Source organism: Pelophylax lessonae, assembly GCF_965119305.1.
Source record: "Pelophylax lessonae genome assembly, chromosome: 2".
Lineage (NCBI taxonomy): Eukaryota > Metazoa > Chordata > Amphibia > Anura > Ranidae > Pelophylax > Pelophylax lessonae.
The window spans coordinates 629,544,381-629,556,609 of record NC_138769.1 but is presented as its reverse complement, the minus strand read 5'-3'; the positions used below and the strand labels follow the sequence as shown (position 1 = coordinate 629,556,609).

Sequence of the window (12,229 nt, the reverse complement as noted above, 5' to 3'; positions counted from 1 at the left end):
AAACCAGAATTCACTGTACTAAAACCAAACACGTACAAGAATGCCGTTTAGTTGCTATAGGTACTGCACATCACCCCAAAATAAATGAAAGTGTCTAAGAGGAAATCTGCTTACCATCTTTTTCTTCTCTGGGTCATGGGTATTTGCATGCCTATCAAGACTTTGCTGTAACAGACAATACTGGTTTGAAATTAGGCCATTTTTGGTCAAAAATGCGCAAAGTATAAAGAAATAAGCAAAAAGTTAATGTTAAACATTGCTATACAACAGTATGGGCCAAAGTGAGATTATGAAAAATATGCTACAGAAAAATATAAATTTACAGTGTTCCAAGTAAACTATTCCAAAAACACACTAGTTTCTCCTTGGCTGTCCAGAGTACTGATCAGTGTTCCACATCTTAAATTCAAAATGACAGGTGCACTTTACTGTCTTCCCCACCAGCATTTTGCATTAGTTCCCACTTACAAGTAACCCTACTCCTTAGGCTCAACAATGTGCAGCTTGCCCAGCAATGCATGCCTAATCCTTCCTAAACTGAAGGCTGAACAGCACTAACTGTTCGTGAGCAAACTTTCCACCTTAATAGAAAGTCAGTTTGCAGAGACTTCTCACTGAAATACATAAAGATCTTGCAGGAATAGAGTTTCTGCAAGGATAAATTCTGACCAACTCTTGGGAGAGGAGGGAGAAACCATATCCTACAATAAAGCAGAACCTCATGAAACACAGATGCATGAAGTGCTTTTAGTTACCTTCATTGCAAAGGTCTTGCCACATCCAGGACGGTCACAGGCAAATGGACGCGAATCCTCATGGAAGGAAAGGATATGACTCTGGAGACCAAACTTTTTGGTATATGTTCGATCACATCCATCCCTGGGGCATTTGTATACCACCCTCTCCTCTTCATGGGTTTTCTTATGGTCCTTCAGGTGAGTTTTATTCTTAAACTTGCGATTACATACATCGCAGATGGCAGGCTCTGTACAAACTAAAATTGTATTAAAAAGGAGGAAAATAAAGGTCATCTGATCACACAAATCTGTCCTGTTACTGTTAATGTAACTGCAGCATGAGTGATTCTTTTTACACAAATATTTTGAATGTCTTCCATGTTAAAGGATGCATTCATACTACAAACCTTTGCATCCTATGATTCCTGCAGCTAGCACAACTGCATTTACACTAATCTAAAGCAATGCTGCTGATAGTTTGAAACCCCCCCCCCGCCATTACCATGCCTAAAGTGGTGGTAAACTGCAACACACCCTTTTCCCCGCAAGTTAACACAATGTGCTAGTATGTACATAAAGTAAATATCTCCTAAACTGTGTACATTTAGGGGATATCTACTGTACCTACATGCAAGATTTTTTTTATAGGCTTACCTGTAGGTATAAATCAATAAAAGGCTATTTAAGTTACACCACCATTCATCGGTCTACCACTTCTAGGTCCAAGCAGTACTGAAAGTTTTAGCAAATGTTAACAAAATGTATAAAATTACTGTACCATTGGGGACATTTCACATAATTTAACAAGCAGTTAAGAGAAAATCTTCCAAAGTCAGGGCATTTCTCCCCCCACCCCCCTTAGATGCGGGATCGCTTTTGATCCGTTTCTGAAGTTTTTTTGCACATATGATTTCACTTTGTATTTTTGTGGCCAAATTGTTGGGCAGAGTAAAAAAAAAAAAAAAAAAGACGCAAGAGGCAGTAAAAAATGCACTGCATGTTTTTCTGCAGCTTCTCCATTGAATTCTATGCATCATGTTGCATTTAAGTCCAACCATCTTCAAAAATGCAGCATGGGGGGGGGGGGGGTTGGGTGAAGTGTGGTAACAATTAGTTTCACTACCCATCTTCATCTTGTGACCCTGCCGGTAACACTGCCTGCCCTAGAGTTACTATGCTGTATCTGATAGTATGGTCATCCTAGGTCTAGAAACCTTAGGTCTAGACCAAAGAGCACCTTATCTCCATACCATAATAGGAGAGATTTGAAGCCCTAACTTCTATAGATCCTAATGCATAAACAGCATTATTCATGTTCCCTTGGCATACATTTTGCAGCTTCTATTGCAACTTTAACTTCCTGTCGAAATGGTTTCGGACCAGTACCACTATGGCAGTTTTAGACTGCTACCTTTGAGTTGAGCACTAAAGGTGCGTTCCAAAAGGTGTTTTAAAGTTAGTGTGAACAGCATGATTCTGATGTGCAAGGTCTAAGAAGTTAAAAAAATAAAGTGCCCCCCCCCAAGTGTCATTCCAATGTTCCAAACCTCTTCCACAGACAACCCCTTCACAGTAGCTACATGTGAAGGGGTCACCCATTAAACTCTTTGGCACTCCAGGTTCATGACTGTACAAAGAAAATACCTGAATGACTAGCTGCCACATGTTTTAAGTACTCTGTCCAGGTTTTTCCCACAAAAGAGCAGGTGCTATCCTTCTGGCACGGATATCCTAGAAAAAAAAAACAAAAAAAAAAAAACATTCAGCTAAAATGACAGAACATGAATATTGCAAGTTTAATGGAAGATATTTGCCTGCATTTTGATGGAACACAGCAACTCTAGAAGTGGTTTGAAGGCATAGTCATAAGGAAATTTCATTTTGATGAAAGACTTTAACACACTAGAAAAGATCCACAGAAAATGGATTTAGGCCAGATTAGTGAAGTACTGTACCTGCATGAACTTTTTCATGGCGTTTAAGTCTAGAAGGCGAGGAAAAGCTTTTGTCGCATCCTTCATGAGTACATCTATAAAAAAAAAAAAAGTGCAAGTACAATTTAGACCTCACAAAAAGTGTGCTGTCAGAGTGAATACCAAGGTTCAAACAGGTAACGTGTCCATGAGCAACTACCCAGCAATAATGGAAACCAAAGCTCACCAATTAGGCAACCTAAGTTTAAAGCAAAAGTAGCTTGGGGGGGGGGGGGGGGGGGGGGGGAGGAAAAAAAAAAAGCCCTGAAAAATTAGCACAAGGGACATAAGCGAGTAGGATGTGTCCCTTGTGCTGATGACTCCCCACCCCCTATGCAATCTAGTGTAGCAGGGATTATTAGACCTAAGGGGCTGCCACAGGCTCTCATCAAGAGCCCAACTATGCCCGCACTTTCCACTAGCTCCTCCATTCATAGACGAGAAGCTAAAGCTTCCAAGAATGGAAAGCAATCTTTAAATTGAACAGAATGAATGAGGACATTGATGAGACTGAAGGGAGTGCTCTGGCTTGTTACACATTGCTATTGGGGAGAATTATAGTTGAGCACTAACACTTAAAAAGTCACCACCCTTGCAGCATTGAATTGTGTGGCTTTTATACCTTGTGTTTTTTATTTGGCCATCCCAGAATGTAACTGGAAAAGCCACACAAAAAAAAAACAACAAAAAAACCACACATACGTGGTGAGACGACTAGCCAGGCAACAAGTTCTAGGTAATCTTGACCTTACTTGTATGGGTGCTGGTTGGTATGGATGTACTGATGAATTTTTAGTTGATTGTGTTTCTTGAAGGTTTTCCCACAATCTGCAAAGTAACACTGAAAAAGAAACAGTAAATTAGAAAGTAAAGAACCTAATACAAAGCAGCCGGTTCAAACAAAAAAAAAAAAAAAATAGTTTTTTTTTTTTTAAACACGTCAAGCCGGGGGACAGACATGGTTAGGATGGCTTCTATGGGGTGGAAGTATGAATTATGGGTATGAACAGGAGTCCCAACAAAGTTAGGGGAAGCTGCAGGCCTTCCATTTTCTGATAAGCGATATTACTGCATATTAGCAAGCCAATGCACAAAAACAGCACTGAACACAAGGTTTCAAATATCACCATAGAAAAGTACAAAAAACATCAAATGAAAGCCTTGACTTTAGTCAGAAAAAATAGGTCTGGCTAGATTACTGGCCTGTTTTAAATGTATAGCTGTGTAAAACATTACTATAGGCCAAATGTACACGGGACGTTTGCAAAACTCCTTTCACCGCTGGAATTTAACAGCTATGTAAACGACGTTTAAAACGTCTGTTGTGTCGCGTTTACATGCGGTGTTTAGCGGGCGTTTGCGCTCAGATCTGTTTTAGAGGTCAAAAAAAATCATTCCCTTTTAAACAGTAAAAAACACAAGTGCTAAACGAGGGTGACTGCATTTGGTCGCGTTTGAAACGCCAGTGAACACGTTCTGAACGCAAATAATTGCTTTCCAAAAAACACTGAACTCAACTGCCTCTAAATTACTGTAAATGACTCAGTGTACATGGACAGGTAAGAACACAGAGGAGGGTTCAGGGGTTTTAAAAAAAAAAAAAAAAAAAAAGCCCAGCTGCTCCTAAACGTCCGTTTATCAGCAGCAGTGTACATGAAGCCTAAGTGTATTCTGTTTAAAATCCAATATACTCTCACCCTGCTCTGCACCTGCTCAGTTGCTCTCCCATTTTTAGGCACTGCTGAGTTTGTAGAGGCTGATCTGTTGAGACTCACAGTGGAATAAACTCTCCTATTTACAACCAAGGAAGCAGCTTCTGTTTGAATCTGCAACTGCCATGGTGCTGCACATGATCAATGATGACACCCTGCAACTGCCATGGTTCTGCATATGATCAGTGATGACACCAGCCATTTGATGGTTTGACAGTTTGGTTGAGGACACAAGCAAATGTGACATTTACCAATCCTGGCTTCCAAGAAGGTAACTGCTTTTTGAAACCTAAATTGATAAGTTTAGTTCCACTTTATGAATCCCGTTTACCTCCAGCAATAAGAAACCGGAACAATGCTGAGGCAATTTACAGCCCAGACTCATTTTGGTAGCATAATTAACGTGGAATGCATGTTCTGTGCTAAACAACATTTCATCAAGCTATGGGTTAATTTTTTTTTTTTTTTTAGCAGAATACTTTACACCTCCAATTTTAACCCCCCCCCCCCCTTTTTACACTGCCTCCCCGCAGCCCATTTAATGTGATTTAATGCAAGAAGATGGCATGGCATCCTAATCACATGACTGCTGTAACTGGCTCACGGCGGTCACATGATGATTGGGAGCTCAGTCTGCTGGCTCCTGATCAGAAGCAGTGGACTGGTAGCTGTCAGAAAACCTCAAGACTGCTGTGGATTATTAAGGTCTACTTCTATGTGGTCAGGAAAAAGGTTAAAATAAAGGGCCCATAGGTGATGTAAAATTAAGAGTTTCTCTGCTCCATTAGCCCTGGTTCTCTGGTGCAGCATTAAAAAAAAAAAAAAAAAAAAAAAAAAAAAAAAAAAAACACATTCCTTCAGTTTGCACTGACGAATTATTGCAGCTTACAACTTCATTAAACAGAAGCCTATTCAAGTTAAAATGAAACCAGTAAAAAGTAGCGCAGGAACCTTCATAATTGTTGCAACATGAAAGGTTCTATTGCTGGCAATGGGTGGGACTTGCCATGCGATTTGACAGTTCAAAATCGTATGACAAGTCACATTGGTGTGAACGGGGGCTCAGGGGTATAAGGGTGTGAGCTTTAAAGCTTAGTTCTCTTTACCAAAAACTTACCTATGCAGATCAGGGACATCTATAGTAAAAACACAACTGTACAGCTCTAAAGGTGAATGCCCTAGCTATAGACATAGGCCATTTACATACCTTGAAGCCTGACTGAAAAACATCCCAGGGCATTGCCAAGCAAGGCCTAGCCATTTCTGATCACCATCTACAGCATTAGCCCTCAGATTATTCAGACCCTCACATGTACACTCTGATGCAGTAGCTCTGAGCTCAGTGCTTAAAGGCTCACTACTGTGATGGTGCAAGTCAGGGGTCAGCAACCTTTTTCCACTTAAGGGCTGGATGAAGCTAGTGGGCGATCGCGCGCAGCCGGAGGCACGCTTCCGTCCCCGCTCATCAGCTGGGGAGCCAGCATGTGTGACCGGCGGCTCCGATGGCCGCCGGCCACTCGCGATCTCCCACAGCTGTGAGAGAAGGACAGACGGCTGATGGTAAACACAGCCATCTGTCATTCTCATTGAAGTAATCACAAAGACTGATTACTTCACAAGCCACGCCGCCTGACACTTAGAATCACGCCCCTAGGGACACATTTAACCCCTTCCCTGCCACTGTCATTTTTACAGTAACAGTGCATATTTTAGCACCAACTACTGTAATAATGTCACTGGTACCCCCAAAGTGTCAAAAATGTCAGGGAATCCGATCTGTCCACCACAATGTCGCAATCCCACAAAAAAAAAAAAAAAAAATGACAAATGTTCCCGTAGTTAGTAAACGCAATAACTTTTGTGCAAACCAATCAAATACCTACCATTACTGTACCAGTAATGGGGTTTTCTTCCAGTTCCTTCCAGGACGAACATGAGGTGGTGGCTCCCCCGACAGGAAACACAATCCAATTGCTCAGCTGTTAAAAGGCCCACCCTTCCCCTTGGTCATCAGTTGTAGTAAAGTAGCTTCCACAACCAGTTCACAAGGGATATACAAGCCCTTAGGCACTCACCAGTGGAGGCACTCACCAGTTGCCCTCACCCTTTTAACAGGGCGGGAAGTAGGCCAGCCTTCCTGGAAGGAACTGGAAGAAAAACACTGTTCCTGGTACACCAACGGTAGGTATTCTCTCCATCCTTCAAGGATGGCCAACATGAGAGGATAATAAAAATGGATTTTTGTAAGATCTTACCGTAAAATCCTTTTCTCTTAAGCTCATTGACAGACGTAGTCTTCTTGATTCTCAAGAGCTGGGTTATGTTGTCTCCGCAGGAGTAGGACTAGGCAGAAAGACAAAACGTTCTGGCTCCACCTTAGGGGCAGTCCCTGAGGGTATATCCTCCCTCTCTCTGCTACAGGGAATCAGTTCTGTTCTAAAGCAGTAACAGAGAATTTAACCCAACCCAACTCAATGATAGAGGGGCGGGTACTACGTCTGTCAATGAGCTTAAGAGAAAAGGATTTTACGGTAAGATCTTACAAAAATCCGATTTTCTCTATCGCTCATTGACAGACGTAGTCTTCTTGATTCTCAAGAGCTGGGACATCCAGAAGCAGTGCCACAAATGAGGGGTGGGATTGACAAAATCAAATCCAATCTAGAAGGCCCAACCGGTGCCAAACTAGAAGTTTTAAAGGCTCATTATAAACAAAGAATGAGACTAAAGAAAAATTTTCCAACGGAAAAAACCCTCGAGGTAGACCACTGGTCTCCTCAAATTGCGGCCTGCAAAACCTTGCGGCCAAACGAGGCATCAGACGATGCCATTACATCAACTTTATAATGTTTAGTAAAGGTATGCACCGACGACCAGGTAGCCGCCTTGCACACCTGGACCACTGACGCCTGATGGCGAAAGGCCCATGACGCACTAAGTGCCCGAGTGGAGTGCGCCTTAACAGGGAACGGGGGCTCCCGACCCTTAATAGAATAAGCCTGTACTACCGTCTGTCTGATCCATCTGGAAATGGTCGCGGCAGATGCAGGCAACCCCTTTTTGGGTCCATCTGGGATCACAAAAAGTGAATCCGTCTTGCGAAACGAGTGTCGTTTTCAAGTATACCCTGATCGCCCGGACCACATCCAAGGAGTGTAAAGCAAACTCTCGCGGATGACTGGGCTTAGGACACAGGGAAGGTAACAATTTCTTCATTCAGATGAAATTCTGAAACCACTTTTGGTAGGAAGGATGGATTCGGACGAAGAACCACCTTATCTCTATGAATCACCAGATATGGTGGACGACAAGATAATGCGGCCAGTTCTGACACCCTGCGTGCAGAAGTAATAGCCACCAAGAAGGCCACCTTCTGGGACAACGTAGGTAGAGGAATCTCCCTAATATCTTCAAAGGGAGGTTTCTGAAGAACCGACAACACTAAATTAAGATCCCAGGGGGGTAACGACGCGTGCACTGGCGGAGCCAGATGTCGCACCCCCTGGATGAAATTCCGCACCAAGGAATGAGTAGCCAAAGGCTTCTGAAAGAAGATAGCTAATGCTGAGACCTGACCCTTGATAGTACTTGCAGAAAAGCTAATATTCGACTAATCGAATAAGACCGAGGACGGAACCCCAAAGGTTCACACCATGCAATGTAGGACTTCCATGTGCGATGATAAATCTTTCTGGAAGTCGCTTTCCTTGCTTCAACTAGAGTAGGAATAACTGAAGCTGACAATCCCTTGTCCTTCAGCACCTGGGTCTCAATAGCCAGGCCGTTAAAGCCAGCGATCGTAAAGCAGGATGGAAGATCGGTCCCTGAGACAGTAGGTCCTCCCTGAGAGGAAGTCTCCACGGGACGTCCGCCACCAGTCTGACCACGTCGGCGTACCAAGCTCGATGAGGCCAGTCCGGAGCTACCAGAATTACTGGAATTCCTTCCTCCTCTATCCTGCGAAGAAGTCTTGGCAGTAACGCGAGAGGAGGGAAGGCATACATTAGCTGGTATTGCCCCCACGGGGCGATCAGTGCGTCTGCGGTTTCTGCTAGAGGATCGCGGGAGCGAGCCACGAATCTCTGAACTTTCCTGTTGAATCGTGATGCCAACAGATCCACATCCGGAGTGCCCCACCGTAGGCACAACTGGTGGAAAACGTCTGGATGGAGGGACCATTCCCCCTGATCCAGAGTCTGACGGCTGAGATAATCTGCCTGCCAATTCTCCACCCCCGGAATGAACACCGCAGAGATTGCTGGAACAAATCGTTCCGCCCAGCGAAGAATGCAAGCCACTTCTTTGGCCGCTCGGACACTCTTGGTGCCCCCCTGGTGATTGACATAAGCCACGGCCGTGGCATTGTCCGACTGGATCCGAACCGGGTTGCCCTGGAGCTGCTCGGTCCAGTGAATCAGACAAAGTCTGATCGCTCTCAGTTCCAATACATTTATCGGTAACCTGGATTCTTCCGGGGACCAAAGTCCCTGGACAGATAACGGACCGAGAATTCCTCCCCATCCGGATAGACTGGCATCCGTGGTCACCATCGTCCAATATATTGGCAGAAATGACTTTCCCTGGCTGAGCATCGGAGACCGAAGCCACCAGACCAGAGACTCTCTGGTCTGTTTGCTCAATCGGATCTGATTGTCCAGGGATTCCGGTTCCATCTGAGAAGAATCTCTTGCTGAAGAATTCGGGTATGGGACTGGGCAAATGGGACTGCTTTGAACGAAGCCACCATCAACCCCAGAACCCTCATGCAAGTCCGAAGGGAAGACCAGCTGTTGGACAGTAACAACTGGACTCCTGATTGAATCTTTCGGAGTTTCCCTACCGGAAGAAAAACTCTTGTCCTGACTGTCTAGAATTAGACCCAGATATTCGAGCCTCTGGGTGGGAACCAGAAATGACTTTTGCTGGTTCACCAGCCACCCGAATTCCTGTAAAGAAATCATAGTAATTTCTATGTTTTGTAGCAAGGTCTGAGGAGACTCTGCATGAAGCAGAAGATCGTCTAGGTAACCAAGGATCGATATGCCTCTTTGGCGCAGAAGTGCCAACATTGGGGCCAACACCTTTGTGAAGCCCCGCGGAGCCGTGGCGAGACCGAAAGGTAACGCCACAAACTGATAGTGGTTCTCTTCTACGGAAAAGCGTAGAAACCGCTGATGTCCTGCGAAAATGGGAATGTGAAGATATGCGTCCTTGATGTCTATGGACGTTAGGACATCCCCTGGATGCAGGAAGGCTGCTACTGTGCGAATGGACTCCATTCTGAATCTTATGTTGACAAAAGAATTGAGTGCCCTTAAGTCCAGAATTGGACGCACTTTGCCCTCTTTCCTGGGTATTGTAAATAGGTTTGAATAAAACCCTTGAAACCGTTCTGTCCAAGGAACGTGGACTACCACTCCTTGTTGTAGTAAATCTGTGACTGCTCTCCGCAGATCTTCTAAACGATCCGGGGATAATCGGATATTGGAAGGGAAGAATCGCGCCGGTGGGAGAGATCGAAACTCGATCTTGTACCCTGACCTTATGACTTCGCAAACCCATTTGTCCGGGATTCTGGAAAGCCATGGATCCGGGAACCGGCGAAGACGTCCCCCCCACCCCAGTTATGGGTGGGGGCGCACCTTCAGGCTTTGGATGGTTTATCTTCAGGTCTGGAGGGGGCGGGCTTTTGCTTGCCCGACCAACGACCCCTGACGCCTCCTGCAGGAGCTTTGGAGGACTTAATTTTTCCACCCGCGGGACGAAAAAACCTCTTGTGAGCAGAAAAAGAAGGCCCTCGTCTTTGACGAGTTCCTTTACCTTTAAAATTTTGCGGTAAAAAGGTGCTCTTTCCACCCGTGAGATCCTTAATGATCTCATCTAAGTTGGCTCCAAATAGACGCTCTCCTAAAAAGGGGATATTAGCCAATGCTTTTTTGGAACCTTGGGTCGGCTAACCAACCTTTTAGCCACAGTGTACGCCTGAGAACCACTGCTGAGACTGATGCTCGCGCCAATAATGGAGTGGCGTCTAACGCCGCATCACACACAAACTGTAACCCCTGTATCATTTGTTCCAACGAATCTGATACCGCCTGAGGGACCTCTTCTAAGTCCCGGCGTAACCACTTGGTCCATTCAGTTACAGCCTGCGAAACCAGACCAATAGCTATTATAGGTCTGAAAGCTGATCCAATCAAGGAAAACATGGTGCGAGACATAGCTTCTATCTTGCGATCCACTGGACCTTTAAAAGACGGAGCGTCTTCTAGAGGAATAACCGTGGCTTTATTCAATCTAGCAATTGGTGAATCCACCACAGGTGGTTCTGTCCATTTCTTAATGAGGGTTTCCTCAAACGGATAACGCCTGTCAATGCGTTTAGAAATAGTAAAAGTGCGTTTTGGCAGACGCCATTCTTCTTCGATTGGATTGCCAAAACATTTGGGCAATGGAAAAACCTTCGCCACTTTGATGCGTTTTTTAGTCCCAAAAGGGATTTCAGTTTCAGCTATTTCCGATGGAATACCCTGTAACCTTAAGGTTTCTTGAACAGATACAATGAGTGCGTTTACCAACGCTTCCTCTCGGGCTATGGCGGATGCCGAAACATCCTCCTCGCTGTCTGAAGAGACAGGACCCGAGACACCAATCCCAGATGAAGTACCTGCAACTGCAGAAATAGGCTCAGAGTCTGAATCCGAGGTTTCAGATAATAAGGGGTTAGGCGGGGGTCGCTTTCTTGCGCCCTGTCCCTGACAAGCCACTTCCACCCGGGACACAAAAGTTTCCATAATAGCTGACAATGATTCAATTGTCAGTGGGGTGCTGGAGGATCCCGCAGACCCCTCGAGGGGATCCGGAGGAGATACATGAGTGGCAGGGTCCATGTTAATTCAGGACACCTTTGCCAGCAAAAACAAAAAAACTTTTTCTTTTTTTTTTTGTGTGTCTCCCCCTAGCGAAATAGCGCCCCTCAGAGTACCTGCTTCTCGATCCCACAGAGAGAGAGAGGGACCCCCAAGGCTCACCAACCGATGCAGTGAAGTTTCCAACCAACTGCAGTCAGCGTCTGTCTTACACAGACTGGAAGGAGCTGTTGCTTTTTCCCGGGTAGAAGGACGTGGCTCCGCCCCCTGTGTACGCCTTCCGGCGTTCCCAGCTCTCCACGAGGTAGCTGGGCTCACGAAACATGGCCGCCCCCATAGAAGAGACATAAGACTCCAAAAACATGGCGGCCGGCGTGACCTGAGGACATACATGCACTTGGTCTACGGCAAAATGGCGGCGGACCGCCGAAATCGTTTTCCCAGCACATCCACCTGCATCTCTGCTAAGAGGCGATATATGGATCTACAGGAGATACACTACAAATAAGGTAGGATTATACCTCCTATGTCTGCTGTAATGTTACAGTCTGCTGGGTAGAGTGTTAGCTCTTGAACCAAGTCCACTTCCCACAAACACATGCTGTATTACAAGGGGGACTTGTAAGTATCAGATATATACTGACCATATATGGAGGGGCCCATAATTCATACTGCCTCATAACGAGGAAAGAAAAAAAGGGGACGTTTACTCACCATACCGAACCGACAGGCACCCTCTCTTCACAATACCCTCTCCACCGGGGTGGGGGTTTGTGGACCACTCCGGATGCCTCGACTCTCTGGTTCCTGGCGTCCAAGCGAGACTTTTAACTCGCAAGGTCAGGCCCTCCACTGGGACTCCGTCGCGGCCGACCCAGCGTGGAGCTCTGGTCTGCACGCGCTCGTAGGCAGAAAACCGGGGTGACCACTGGATCTCA

At 45.3% G+C, this 12,229-nt stretch overlaps 1 protein-coding gene across 1 annotated transcript in view; it reads right to left on the bottom strand.

Annotated features, from left to right (window-relative positions):
• GTF3A (general transcription factor IIIA) overlaps positions 1–12,229 on the bottom strand; it is a 34,107-nt gene that overhangs the window by 5,184 nt on the left and 16,694 nt on the right. The window contains exons 4-8 of the mRNA XM_082246906.1: positions 3,463–3,551; positions 2,693–2,766; positions 2,382–2,468; positions 756–985; positions 115–165 (exon numbers count right to left, since the gene is read on the bottom strand). Coding sequence (XP_082103032.1) covers positions 115–165; positions 756–985; positions 2,382–2,468; positions 2,693–2,766; positions 3,463–3,551 — 531 coding nt within the window. The remainder of the gene's footprint in view (positions 1–114; positions 166–755; positions 986–2,381; positions 2,469–2,692; positions 2,767–3,462; positions 3,552–12,229) is intronic.